The 13,163-nt window shown below is 52.1% G+C and overlaps 6 protein-coding genes across 6 annotated transcripts; 5 read left to right on the top strand and 1 right to left on the bottom strand.

The window, feature by feature from the left end:
- Positions 1-1,014: 1,014 nt before the first annotated feature.
- Positions 1,015-2,677, top strand: CC77DRAFT_548894 (hypothetical protein). The gene is made up of 2 exons (XM_018532140.1): positions 1,015-1,318; positions 1,375-2,677. Exons 1-2 carry the CDS (start codon positions 1,165-1,167, stop codon positions 2,553-2,555), a joined length of 1,335 nt encoding a protein of 444 aa, XP_018380068.1. The 5' UTR covers positions 1,015-1,164; the 3' UTR covers positions 2,556-2,677.
- A 331-nt stretch (positions 2,678-3,008) lies between these two features.
- On the top strand, positions 3,009-4,004 carry CC77DRAFT_1035434 (NAD(P)-binding protein; the record flags this gene model as incomplete). Its single annotated transcript, XM_018526935.1, has 1 exon — positions 3,009-4,004. The coding sequence occupies one exon, from the start codon at positions 3,009-3,011 to the stop codon at positions 4,002-4,004; it is 996 nt and encodes a 331-aa protein (XP_018380069.1).
- A 324-nt stretch (positions 4,005-4,328) lies between these two features.
- CC77DRAFT_1025548 (Nucleotidylyl transferase) lies at positions 4,329-5,338 on the top strand. The gene has a single exon (XM_018526085.1). It carries the CDS (start codon positions 4,377-4,379, stop codon positions 5,304-5,306), a length of 930 nt encoding a protein of 309 aa, XP_018380070.1. The 5' UTR covers positions 4,329-4,376; the 3' UTR covers positions 5,307-5,338.
- Positions 5,339-5,411: 73 nt separating this feature from the next.
- Positions 5,412-9,137, top strand: CC77DRAFT_548898 (hypothetical protein). The gene is made up of 2 exons (XM_018532141.1): positions 5,412-6,135; positions 6,183-9,137. The coding sequence occupies exons 1-2, from the start codon at positions 5,516-5,518 to the stop codon at positions 8,989-8,991; spliced, it is 3,429 nt and encodes a 1,142-aa protein (XP_018380071.1). The 5' UTR covers positions 5,412-5,515; the 3' UTR covers positions 8,992-9,137.
- A 98-nt stretch (positions 9,138-9,235) lies between these two features.
- Positions 9,236-10,741, top strand: CC77DRAFT_1082065 (hypothetical protein; the record flags this gene model as incomplete). The annotated part of the gene is made up of 1 exon (XM_018529351.1): positions 9,236-10,741. The coding sequence occupies exon 1, from the start codon at positions 9,683-9,685 to the stop codon at positions 10,739-10,741; it is 1,059 nt and encodes a 352-aa protein (XP_018380072.1). The 5' UTR covers positions 9,236-9,682.
- A 299-nt stretch (positions 10,742-11,040) lies between these two features.
- CC77DRAFT_948187 (S-adenosyl-L-methionine-dependent methyltransferase) lies at positions 11,041-12,507 on the bottom strand (the record flags this gene model as incomplete). Its single annotated transcript, XM_018535184.1, has 4 exons — positions 11,041-11,299; positions 11,345-12,108; positions 12,159-12,341; positions 12,409-12,507. The coding sequence occupies 4 exons, from the start codon at positions 12,505-12,507 to the stop codon at positions 11,041-11,043; spliced, it is 1,305 nt and encodes a 434-aa protein (XP_018380073.1).
- Positions 12,508-13,163: the final 656 nt, after the last annotated feature.

The raw sequence follows: 13,163 nt of genomic DNA on the forward strand, positions 1-13,163 counted from the left end.
GGTAAGATGGGTATTTCAACGCCAATTGGCAAACTCTCACCATTTAACATCACATCTCTTTCTACACACCATCATACTATCATCACTACTACACGATGGCCTTCGATTGCCCCAAAACCAAGAAGTGGGTGAAGAAGAACCTGTGGAAAGCCCCCAAGGACCGCCTCAGGAAGAGGTTCAAGAAGGAGCCGAGGTTTGATTCTCCTCCCTCTCCCGGGAGCGAAAGCTCCCAATCATCGCAAATGACCTCCGCCCCAGTGAGCGTGCGCTCAATCGACCCTTGGCGTGGTCTTGAAAGTCCCTTCATAGGGCCCCCTAACAGGGCGTACTTGACTGACGAAGAACTCAACGAGCGCTTGATTGAGGCAAACATCTGGCGTCCGTGGTCAAGAACCTGTTAGGGGGTCCTTATGAAGGGCAACGACTGTTAGGCTGTGACAACAGCAATATCGAACGACTTTTTGGGCTTACTCTGCGGAGAACCCCTCTGCAGTAACACACCTATTGGTGTGGCAGGGTCGGCATATACCGGAGTATCCTTAAACGTCGGTCAAGATGGCAAGATGCTGCGTGGAGGTTTCCAGCGTTGGGCGAACGCATGTAAGCTTCACTTCGACGGCGATGTCAGCTTCTGGATGAACTCTGAAAAAAATCGAATACATGCACGTCAGCATGGTATGCGGCAACGACTTATTAATACCGACGGACATTTTCGCTACCTTCGTCCTGGTTCTTGGCAAACCATCGCCTATTCGCCTACCGCGGTTTCAGCCTTCCCCATCAACCACTCGCCCTCGCATCGTATTTCCTCATCGCAACCGGTCAACAGCGTCGGGGATACAAATCTGCACGTATGGGCATGATGCGTCACCTGGATCCAATGACGGCGTTCCGTTATTCTGGTTGCCTGTTGTTTCGAAACACGGACAGGCCATGAAACGGCTGCCATCAGCGTTCGCCGCGTTTCAGCTGGTGAACCGCGCCTCCCCCACCACGCTAACCTCTTCGCCGATAGCCATGCCTGAGGCTGAGAACATGGCTGCGTTTAAATGTCCAACAATGGGGAAACCGATTGCGTGTTGATTACGACGAGTTTCTTCCAATCTTCAGCGCTGCGCGCACTCCGTATCTTTACTCTCTTTTACGTTTCTTACCATTTGCACCATGAGCGGTCACGAACATTCCAGCGCTGGTTCGCATTACAACTACGATACATTCGAAGACTTTTGTTATGAGACGTTGAACGGTACACATCCAATGTATGGGTACTCGCAGAATCAGCTGAACAGTCCCATCGATTACGAGCAAAGCCCTGTCGGTGTGTAGGACCATAATCGTTTCCTCTATAGAAACTCAAACTGATCATGATCACAGAGAACTTCGAACAGAATTCCCGACAATGGCCAACTGCGAATGCTATGCGCCAACGATCCGGTTCATCGCAACACCTCTCAGCTTCAAGTTTTTCATCAGTACCTTCCAGCTATCGGTCGTCAAATAACAGCACCTTTTCCCACACACCACTAAGAGACTCGATGTCTTCGTCTGCATCAGGATACTCGCACACCTCCAATATGTCGAGACACCAACATTTTCTGATGGCCGAGCATCTGTTGTGTCATGCGCCTACTCAAGTGGCTTCGCAAGTCGTTAGTGCGCTCGAAAAGCCCTGTTCACGGCCTGTCAAGGCAAAGGAAAGCAAGAGACCTGCTGCGCCAGAGAGAGACTACTTCAAGACATGCGTCTCAGCGACCAAGCAATCCCGCATATGCAGCAAAAAGCACAAGTACTTCTGCACCAGTTGCGAAAGACCTTTTGTCGAGAAGGCGGATTGGAAGCGCCATGAAGAGACCTACCAAGAGCGCCCTGAGATGTTCAAGTGCGACCTATGCCCTGCTATCTACTTCCTGGAAAAGGACTTTACGAAACACCATAAAGAAAAACATCGATGCACCTCTTGCGCCGACACCACAACACGTAGCAAGAAGGCTCACGCAATCTCTGCGAAACGAAGGCGCATGACCAGGACTGGCTGGGGATGTGGCTTCTGCTGTCATTTTAGCACCGATTGGACAGAGAGATGCGATCATGTCGCGCGCCACATGGAGAAGGAAGGACTAACGAACATGAATTGGTATCACAGCAAGGTTATATACTCTCTGCTTCAACGGCCAGCCATATATCACCAGTGGGAGCGGCTGCTTCTTACGCAACCCGGCCTCACGAATTGCGCTTGGAACCAGCACTCGACTGGACGCGTCGAGGGCTATCCTGAACGGAACCCGATTCCTCAACTCCAAGATTATCTCGAGTACTTCACGCCGGAGCAAGACGCAGCGGCACTGGTACGCTTGGCCTACAGCAAGATAGTGAAGTCTTCCTCACCCCCTCGAACATCCGCACCACCACCTGTCCCACCCAAGGATTATCTAGACACCTCGTTGCAAGGCTGGACCGACGAGGTGGATTGTTGGGCGCCGCTCACCACTTCCGTCATCGAAGACGATATTCTGCCTACGGGTATGTGTGGTCTTGATGGATGGTATGGAAATTAAAAGTTTTGTAATCGACTCGCGTTTCGCAGAGTTTAATGTTTAATGACCATATCTTATGTACTAGTATTATGCTCTCGCCTGACACTTTTGCATAGTGTCGAATCGCATACAAAGTCCATAGCCTATATTCACTCTCAGCCTAGCTTGTCCGTATTAGGAATACAGAAGTCGGATTGATAGCGCATCTAGACCCCTTACAACCTTACGAGTATCTGGTCGCGGAATTACAAGATCTTGGTATATATGCGTAATGGACTACCCGCTAGCCTCCGGATCGTCCCAAAGCGCTTGACAACAAAGTTTCATGAATTACCCGTCTTCGGCCCTTTGTCGGAATCTGTGCAACTTAAACACACCAGATCGCCGTTACCGTCTCTTCTCCGCAGTGCACGACACACTGCAGCCATTTTAAACAAAAAGAGTGATAACGCTGTGTTCTTGACAACCAACACCATGTCGCAGATCATGGAGATAGTAAGAAACAAATGGGGTACTCTCCCCGCCGAGTCCACAGAATCCTTCACAGGCCGCACCATCCTGATTACCGGCGCTACCTCTGGATTAGGCTACGCAGCAGCAGTCAAGTTTGCAAAACTAGGAGCTTCAAAAATTATCATCACAGCACGAGATGAGACCAAAGGCGAGGCGGTCAAGACGCGACTTCTTGCAGAAGTCGGCGAAGCAAGTGAATTTGAGGTCTGGACACTCGACATGAACTCTTACGACAGCATCACCCAATTCACTCAACGGATCGACAAAGAACTGGAACATTTGGATGTTGCAACTCTGAATGCTGGGGTGTTCAATACGAGCTACGAAACCTCGGGATATGGATGGGAAGAGGACTTGCAGGTCAACACGTTGTCTACGACGTTGCTCGGTATCCTTCTCCTGCCAAAGTTGAAAAAGAGCAAGACGTACAAAGGAAAGATACCCATACTGCAGTTTGTGAACTCGGGCGCACATAAGACTGTGGAGATACCCGTCGGGCTACGAACGCAAGAGCCTAGCAACATTCTGACTGAACTCAATAAACCGGAGTTGTACAAGGGCGCGATGAAACAGTATGCGTCTTCTAAACTTCTTCAACGATATGCAGCTATCCAGTTAGCGAAGGCGATACCGTCAAGCGAGGTTATCATCACGTGTGTGTGTCCGGGTATGGTTGTTTCGGATATCTCGCGCCATATCCAGTTTCCGGGGGTCAAGATTGTGACGGTGGTGGCGCATGCGTTGCTGTTTCGGACGGCGGATCAGGGCGCCAATGTATATGTTAGTGGCGCGGCGCAGAATCAGGAGTTACATGGGAGGTTCTGGGCGAGCGATGTGATTGAGCCTGACACGCAGAGCATTGTGGGAGAGGAGAATGAAAAGGTTGCGAGGAAAGTATGGAATGAGATTGTGGAGGAGCTGGGGAAGCATGTGCCGGATGTTAGGGAGCGTATTTGATGTTGGAATCTGAGTGTCTGGGTGTTTGTCGGTTCAGGTCTATTCATACACAATCCAGCTGCGCATTAAGGCTTGATAGACAGGAGGGCAGTACAGGAGGCCTTGCGTTGTGATTGTCCTTTATGTCTTTGCCTTGTTTGTATATTCTCCGACCAAAACCATTGAACATTCCCATGATCCGGATATAAGATGTGAGGGAGGCGTCGCACACTGGCGCAGCTGGAGATGGGTGGGCGTTGCGTAGTTGAGGTTGGGGTTGGTGCTAGTGTGAGAGGGCAGGGATAGGAAGAATGACGTGCCGAATGCGAGAAGTGCTCCCGCACTTTGAGCTCCCGAGGCGGTCCTGGCTGGAGCTTCGCGACAAGCGACACAATGGCTGACATGGCATCGCGCATAGCTTCATTGAGAGGAATACTGCCTGACCTCGAGTCTGCACTGCAATCCTTCACCTCGTCTCCCGCCAAATTCCGTGTCGTGCGGACTGTGAACGACACGCCGACGCAGCCGAAGACGCTCTACATCCTTGACTCGTCCTTCAACCCGCCGTCAATTGCCCACCTCACGCTCGCGACTTCGGCTCTCAAGCAATCTGCGCCCCTGGAGAGTAGTCCTTATCGGCTGCTGCTGCTGTTCAGTACACACAATGCAGACAAGGCACCAAGCCCGGCAAGCTTCGTGCAGCGCATCGCCCTTATGACGGCGTTTGCCGAGGACCTGTCGCGAAGTCTAAAGAGCGCGTCGCCTTCTTTGAAGCATGACGTCTCCGACGTGTCGATAGACATCGGGCTGACCAAAGAACCGTATTACAGTGACAAGTCGGCTGCGATAGCCGAGACCACACCCCCATTCTACGCGTCGCAACCCATTCACATCCACCTCGTAGGCTACGACACCTTGATCCGCTTCTGCAACCCCAAGTACTACCCCAAGTACGACCCACCGCTGTCGGCACTAAAGCCCTTCTTCGACGCTGGCCACAAGCTGCGCGTGACCCAGCGACCAACAGACCCGAGCGATGAATCGTCCAATGAGTTTGGTACAACTGAGGAGCAGACAAGATACCTGCAGAACCTGAAGGACGGTAATCAAGAGCAAGCTGGCTTCGAGGCTGCGTGGGGCAACAACATTGACATGGTACAAGCCGAGGAAGGCGTGGGTATAAGCTCGACGAGGGTGAGAAAGGCAGCAAACGCAGGCAAATGGGACACGGTGGGTGAGCTATGCACTGAAGGCGTGGCTGCTTGGATCAAGGACCAAGGTCTATACAGCGAAGATGCCAGCGGCAAGAAGATGATGGGCTGAATTCTTAGCTTCTCCGTGCCATACAATTGGTGATACATTGATGATGCGCTCCTCCCTCAGCATACGAGGCTACAAGTGCATGCAGTCGCGACTACTCAAACCACTTCCGGCCCCAGGCAAGCACCCCGCGTGGGCTCACGCAAACATCAACAAAGCAGCAAACTTGATGAACAGCCACCCAGCTGACCCTTCTCCACTAACTCATCATCATGGCGACCAAGCTGTGCTGTACAGCGGAGCAAGACCATCGTTCGGAATCGCCTGAGCTGCCCAATGCTCGCCCCAGCCAACTCACACCAGCGAACCGCCCACTTCTACCTAAAAGTACTGGCTCACCCGGCTCACGCTTTACGAGTGCTCGTTCTGAAGAACTCCACGAGCTTCGAGAGATCTTCCACAATGCGCAGGTCTCTGACCAAGATCGAGCTATGCCGATGCGGGCCCTTCGTGCGCGATTCAGTCGCCCATCAATGCATAGTATCCGAAGCCTACACAAGATGACCAGTATGCGCTCTCTTATCAGGCGGAAATTTTCGAAAGAGCTTCCGGAAAAGGCTTCAGGTGTGTCACCAGCGCACACCCAGTCAAAGCAGAAGAGCATCACGTCGATTTCCGACACCGTAGTGAAGCAGCTAAAAGACCCAAACCAGCAGCTTCGAATCACCAAGCATGACCTACGCAAGGACCTACTAAGTGACAAGAAGCCCGATGAGGGTGGTTATGATTCAGACGCTGAAGTCCTGGACGACATCGCAAAGAACATCGGCAAGAAACCGCTAAGCAAGAGGCCAAGCATCCGCAGTGTCAATTGGACAACTACCACAGGAAGGCAAGTAGACTCGATTGTCATTCTCACACCATGCTGACTGATTGCAGCAAAAGCACGCCTGAGTCCTCTACAAAGGGCCGCATTAGTGCCGAGCTCAAGCGCGACCTCTACCCTTACAGTGTTGATAAACCCCAAGCCGCTTCCGTCTCAAACCGTTTCACTCAGGTGTTCAGTACGCCCGATCTACGATCGAGTACACCTGGTGAACGGAATCGCAAAGTGAGGCGGTCACATTCGGCTACGTCCATGGGTTTGCCGAAGCCTTCCCCAATCTCGCCGTTGCGGCTACCGAGTCTTACCAACCACGACTCATTTGGTATGCCGTGGTCTGAGGTGATGCATAAGAGTCTCCGTCTTTCGCAGTTTCCTATACCTCCACAGCATATCAATACTGAAGCATCTCCAACCATGTTGAACAAGAACGACATTCAAAACGATGCTCATGGCCATCACCAAAACCAGACTAATGACGCCTCAGCATCGTCGCCCCGGACGAACATGTCACTTGCAACACCTGCTGCTCGTATAGTGGAGATCCGTGTTCAGCAGCCCACGTCTATCGCAAGCCCTAGGCCGTCTACATCTGTTAGAGATTGTTCTCGTGAAGACTCGCCTTCCAGGAAAGGCAGGAGAGCTGAAGGGGAAGACGATGGGGATAATAACCCGCGTCGCTCTGTCCATCTTTATAGCATGCGCATCTCGCACCATTTACGCTCAGGCTCTCTTCTTTCCTGGGATCAACTTGCCGATGCGCCAGACCTCCCAGTCCCGCCTCCTATGTATCGTGAAGGTAGTGTCTCAGACCAAAGCCAAGTCTCTGTACGAAACCGACAACTTGCTCGCCATCACCGACAGACATCTAGCTCTGGCTTTGCAAGTACAAAGATCCCGAGCAAGTGGGGCAATGTCTTGCCGCAAGATGTCGATGCGCGTCCTGATGTCGCGTCATCCATATATCCGAGTCGACCGCAGAGCCCACCTGACAGCTTTGGTGGTTCGATGGTAACTCTGTCGCATACCGGCACTGAGAACCAAGTCTTCAGTATCTCATCGTCTGACCTACGCCGGCCTCGACGCTCTGCTTCCTTTCCTACAGATAACGAGGAAACGCCGAAGCCAGCTAAACGGCATGGACTCTCTGGGCTTACAACGGTGGTTGGCCATTCGATTGAATCCTCTCTACTTGCCGTACCCGTACCTTTAGCACGCAAGAACAGTGTTGCTGATACCAAAACCTCTAAATTTCGGGAAGAGTTCAGTCCATCTCCGCCGAAGAAGAAGACATCACAATCGGTATCCATCATAAAATTCTTGAATCCAAAGCGCCTCAGCGGGCGGAGTCAGAGTGAGGCAAACCTCCATCCCGAAGCTTCAGTGGCCGCTATGGATGGTCCATCTGATATGCTAGCAATCCCTGCCGATCGTGAGCGTGGTCATTCTCGGTCATTGACAAGCTTTCAGACTGAACAAGATGCGATGGGCAGGAACAAAGGTGCCAATCATGTGTGGGATCGCGCTTTGCAAGCTCATCAAGAAGAGAAAGCATCACTCTTCCTTCCACAGCACAAAGACCTTGCCGTTCGCGCAAGTCCTTTCCGCGAACGCAGTGGGAGCGTTTCTGTTAGAAGAGCTAGCATCGAAGGTCTAGATCCAGCCAGTCGAGCTGACGACGGCTCCAGCACGCGGGTATCGACGCTTTGCCCAACTCTCCAAACACCTAGTGAAGAGCCATCTGAGGGACTTTACACCTTATTCTCTCGGCGCAGCGCTTTGGTAGGGCGCGATGACGTTAGCGTTGGACAAGAGGTGGCCACCGCGTTTGAGCGACAGGGCGACAGGACCGACATTGTGGGGGCTTGGGGCCGATACCCATCGCACACGCGCCATGACCGCACCGCTTCCGCAGGCAAGGCCGACAACGTTCAACCTCGCGACTTTGCACTTGAGGCAGCAATCAAGTTTGCCTCGGCAACAGATGACGAAGATTTGATTGATCCAACAGAACGAAGACCGTCCACTCCGCTGCTACCAGGTGAGAAGAAGAAGCAGAAGAAAGTTGGCAGTGGTCGCATAGCAAAGAGTAACTCCATGACTTTCGGCAAAACTCTCATGAAGAACTATGCCAAAATGTTCAGAAGCCAGAGTACAGAATTCCAGAGGCATGGTCGAGGACATCGCAGCTCCATCGCTTCAGGTGGTATCCTAGAGCACCCTGAGCTCGAGCTGCTACCCCATGTGTGGACGGGCGAGGTTCACAAAGGTCATGCAGACGCGCAGACTCTGAAACATGAGGAACAGCTGCTGAATGATGATTCTTCAATGAGAGTCACTAAATCCAAGGGCAAACTGCGGGCAGATGACTCCATGGCGACACTCCGTCCGCGTCGCAACTCTTCAGCTCCCAATCTCAACGAAATGTCATTCCGCGATGGCGCTGCTGGAGTGGGGCATGCAAGCGATCGTGCACACGTCTGGTCGACCTATTATGAGAATTGTGTCGATGCTTACCCACGTTTAAGTATGGATACCAACCGATTGCTTGAGGACTTTAGTCACGCAAAACGATTCTCATTCGACAGCAGGCGCGCATCCATACACTCACGAGCTATGCCCATTCGCATACCGAAACACGAACGTAAGGAAAGTCAGGAGAGCAATGCAAGTCGCGCAAAGAGCTTCGTCGACCAAGATCATAATGACAGCGCTTCCGAGGAACGCAGCTTGGTCAGTGTTAGGCGGAGCACAATGGATCTGATATCCAAATTCAAAGAGCAGGAAGCTACCGAACATGAGAGGATTCTATCGTTCAGCAGGATGGATAGTGGGAGGGCTGGAGAGGGCGTCGCGGCTCCATGAGCTGCTCGCGTGTTGCCGCATGCGGTAATGTCTAATCATTCTGGTAAAAGTTTCTCGGTGCTATCAACACATCATCATTTTCAGCATGCTCATAGTACGTAGAATTTACTCTTTATAGTTGGTTCGCTGTCCTTTCTTGTTATCGCTGATCTCGCTTGTTGTACCAAGGTACGAGACATAAGACTTATTACTGGCTGTAGGTGGACCTGTTGAGGGTCCACGGATGAGATCGCAGTCACGTGCATATCAGTCATCGTCCTGTCGACGGTCAGCCAGTAAGAGCATGTGCCACCCAGAAGCTACTGACGTTTGGCGACGGCAGTGCCGTAAAGCCCACGTAGTCCTCTGGTTATGGTATTATCTTCGCATCTAGGGTAGGGAAGTTCATGTGGTTGTCCAACCAGCGTCGTTGAAAAGGTTTCACGCATGGGAGCGCTGTTGCTGGGAACCATGTTTGCGACTTCAACCTCAGAAATTTCTATGGTCGCGCTTGAACGCGAATCATGCCAGAAAGTATATAATCAAGTCCACCGCTCCCTCTTATTTTTTCCACTCTAAGCAACAGATTGTATACACTCGTCCAAGCTCGACTCATCAAGATTTAGGATTTCCCGCCGGACTATCACCAACAAACTTCAGTCACCCGGGTAAACATAATAACTAAGGTTTCCTTTTCAAACTCCCAGCAAATATGTCATCCAACTCTACTATCACCGCTGGCAGCCATTACCAGCCGTTGGCCACAACGCCTACGGTTCCAACCATGGACGACTACTTTGACAGGAATCTCCAGCCTTTGCTTCTTGCTCTGGCTGCAAAAGAAGACGGAGAAGAAACGGAAGATGGTGAAGAGTTGGACTATAGAGATCCAACTCCTCCTCCTCATCCTATCGCGAAGGATAAGTCCTCCGCTCTCAAAATCCATTTCCCAAAACGGATCTGGAACGAGGTTGTTGCCGAGGGTGAGCTCGATCGAGCGAAAGAAGTAGCAGCAAAGCCCAAGAAGAGTTCAAAGCGGTTGCGCTCGACAAGTATTCTTGCCGTCCCCGAAGCTGAAGTGAGCGAACAAGAGGCGCAAGACAGCAGACCCAGGCGCCGACGTCGGGTCGAGACTGAGCAGGAAGCTGGGGAAAGTAGCCGCCGTGTGGAGGCGACATCGAGTTCGGGTCTTGGTGCTGCATCGAAACGAAGCAGTCGTATCCCTCCTGCTGCTGGTCCAAGTAGTAGACAGTCACCAGCAGAGAACCCGTATGCTAAACAATATTCTTCTAATCGTACTCGTCCGGTAACTCTCGTCACCCGCTCGGTCCCAGCTCCCGCTCTCGCTACTAGAACCAAGGGCAAAGGGGAAGCTAAGGCTGAACCAGGACTTGAACGAGCACCCGCGTCTGAGCCCGCTCCTGCATCCGTACCTTGGCCAAAGTCACAGTGGCCAAACTATGTAGGCCCCCGCACAATGTGGCTTCGCCTCTTCCCGCATCTCAATTGCGAGTTTAGCGAGTACAAAGGCGTACCGGACGCATGGCGCGAATTAATGCTCTGGGACAAGGACCAAGGCTGCTGGAGAGCAAGAAGGCTAGACGGTTCCGAACCATATGTTAAACAAGTGTTGGGAGGTATCGAGTTCATAAGAGCTTGGTCTGAGAGGAGGTGGGGGCCTGAAAGCGAGATGCAGAGGGAGTGGAATCAGAAAAGAAGGCTGGCTGAGGAAGAGGCTGGTTTTAAGGATTGTCTCAGAACCAGAGGGTAGTGGTGTCTGCGGAAAGTCATGAGAAGGGAGTGGCTGTTCTGTGAGCCGGTATGAAGGAAGAATTACCTGCATGAGAGAAGTTGGAGGTGTGTGTGTGTGTGCTTACGGGGCGAGTGGGGTTGCGTAGAACTACGATGGAAGGATTGTTGTGCTTATCTCGATCAACGGATTTTGCAAAGTCTTCTTGTCGGCTTCTAGTTCTGTACGACTGCTGTTAGTTTGCGCGGCGATAATAGCTGTTGCGGATTTGTTTGCACTATTCTATTTCTTCCTATATACATTCCATGACTTCACCACATCTATGTTTCATTATCACCTTCTTTGACTGACGGCTGCTTGTCTTGAGTGGTCGAAGTAGGTGGTGTCGACGGTTCTGACTTTTGCTCCGCTGTGGTCGCCGAAGACAACGGCACCGAGGAAGCAGAGGCTGTAGTTGATGGTCTAGCGTGATGGCCGTCATCATCCTCATCACGATCTATTGGTTCCTCCCATGATACGAAGTCTTGTTCCTGGCTTGAAAAGTTCGCACCTTCTGGCTTACGAGCATGATAGAAGAAACTGTTGAATCAGCAGAGCCAATCATTCGCGATGACAACAACTTACACATCAGCGTAGTAGTGTCGGTCTTTTCTCTTAGCCTCCGCTCTGCACTCCGATAGAAAGACTTCTACTTCCTCTCTCGACCACTTCAGTACGCGCGTGAACAGGCCCAGCGAACTACTCGGAAGCCAATCCATTAGATCTTCATAAACGAAGCGACCGAGAGCCTTGAATCTCGCGCCCTTTGCCCACTTACCAACGGGCCATTTGTACGACTTGAGGTTGATATTCTTGAAGCCTGCATTCCGTAGTTGTGGCGTGAAGTGTCTCGGTCCCGTTCCGTCGAGACCGATGACTTTAGCAGCCTGGAGAAAGAGCTCTGACCAGCGGATCAGTGGGGAATTTTCCGCGGTGACGCCAGAGTCCAAGCATCGTATGGGGAAGGCAAGGTCTTGGCACTCAAGGTATCCTCCTGGCTTGAGGTTGACGTAGGCTTGTTCGAAGAAGCGGTCCCAATTCTTGATGGCTGCTACCATGGCTCGGGCATGGATGAAGTCGAACGGATCGCGGAAGATCCAGTCCGCCTCGCAGTCATCGATGAGGAATTCACAGTTAGGTGGTACTTGAGCGGGCTGGATGGGACTTAGATCAGTGCCGAGAACACGCGCGGATGGATGCTCATCAGCGAATTCAATAGACCAGATACCAGTTCCGCACCCTATGTCAAGCACATTCTGCACGTCTTTTGGTATAGGTGCTCGGTAGAGTTTCCCATCTAGTGTCAGTCTGAAGGCATGGTGTTGTAGGTCCAGTCGATCTGCTTCCACCTGGGCTGGTGTCAGCAACTCATTGCTACTTAAGTCGGTAAGCTGCACACCTCATCATTAGGTACCGGGTACTGGCCCTCGGCGTAGGCGTGGTACCGCCTGCCATTCTCATAGCGAAAGTTGAACACTGACGAGGTTGCGGACATGGTGTAGGAAGATCGATTGTCACCGTAAGCAGAATCACCAAATTCAGAGTCGCGTTCGTCGCTTTGATCGCTTTGCCCCTCGGTGTCCTCACTCTAAATGCCAGCTGTCAGTCGGGCAGGCTAACACAGCCAAGCGATGGGACAGGGAACGCACGTCGATTTGAAGCGACGGACCGGAGCTGCTAGCCTCTTCAGCGGTGGAGTAATCAAGGGCGCTCCCGTTAGTGCGTGGAGAACTGTTCGATGCTGACATGTTCTCTTTTTTTTCTTCCTCTCGACAGAGAGAGGCACGAGGCAAAACGTAACGATCAAACTAGCGGCCTTAGGCTACCCCCCAGCGCGCTTTAGATGGATTGCGCAGTATCCAGCTCAGTGGTAACCCAAGCGTAGACGATCAGTGCTGCGTTGTTAGGTTCGCATTTTTCAGAAGTTGGGCCAATCATGTGAGGAGAGGTGGTCAACGGGCGGAGTTTCCCACGCATTTTCATATGCCGCGTCTTATTCATGGACTATCTGGCAGGAACGGCACGTGGAGATGGCTTGCATTAACTCGCTCCGTCGGAATTGGCCCAAGTCGTCGTAAGCGGTCTATGGATGTCGAATCATCGGACATGAGCGTTGGGTTTGGTGCAGGGCGGGCTGCCGGGCGTAATCGCCGCGTCTCTCTCCGGCTAGGATTAGCCGAAGTCGTCAGTGGCTGCTGCAGGATGTTGGCGAGCCGAAGCTAACATGTGATAATACTGTTGTGTAAAGGTATGCAGAGATACAAGAGCCTCGATGAAGGAGTTTTGAGAGTTGTAGTGAAAAGAAAGTAGATTGTCACCGCGACGGCGCCAAGCATGCGCGCCTCTGTCCCCACCCACCCGCAAGGGGTGCCGATCAACTGCGAACATGTCGACTCCATGCAGG

The sequence above is a fragment of the Alternaria alternata genome (assembly GCF_001642055.1).
Source record: "Alternaria alternata strain SRC1lrK2f unplaced genomic scaffold CC77scaffold_30, whole genome shotgun sequence".
NCBI lineage: Eukaryota > Fungi > Ascomycota > Dothideomycetes > Pleosporales > Pleosporaceae > Alternaria > Alternaria alternata.

Bases quoted from the DNA above. Each gene is read 5' to 3' on its own strand.
- CC77DRAFT_548894 (XM_018532140.1), top strand. From the start codon at position 1,165: ATGAGCGGTCACGAACATTCCAGCGCTGGTTCGCATTACAACTACGAT. The intron at 1,319-1,374 runs GTGTGTAGGACC...TCATGATCACAG, and splicing joins TTACGAGCAAAGCCCTGTCG to AGAACTTCGAACAGAATTCC.
- CC77DRAFT_1025548 (XM_018526085.1), top strand. From the start codon at position 4,377: ATGGCTGACATGGCATCGCGCATAGCTTCATTGAGAGGAATACTGCCT.
- CC77DRAFT_548898 (XM_018532141.1), top strand. From the start codon at position 5,516: ATGGCGACCAAGCTGTGCTGTACAGCGGAGCAAGACCATCGTTCGGAA. The intron at 6,136-6,182 runs GCAAGTAGACTC...GACTGATTGCAG, and splicing joins TGGACAACTACCACAGGAAG to CAAAAGCACGCCTGAGTCCT.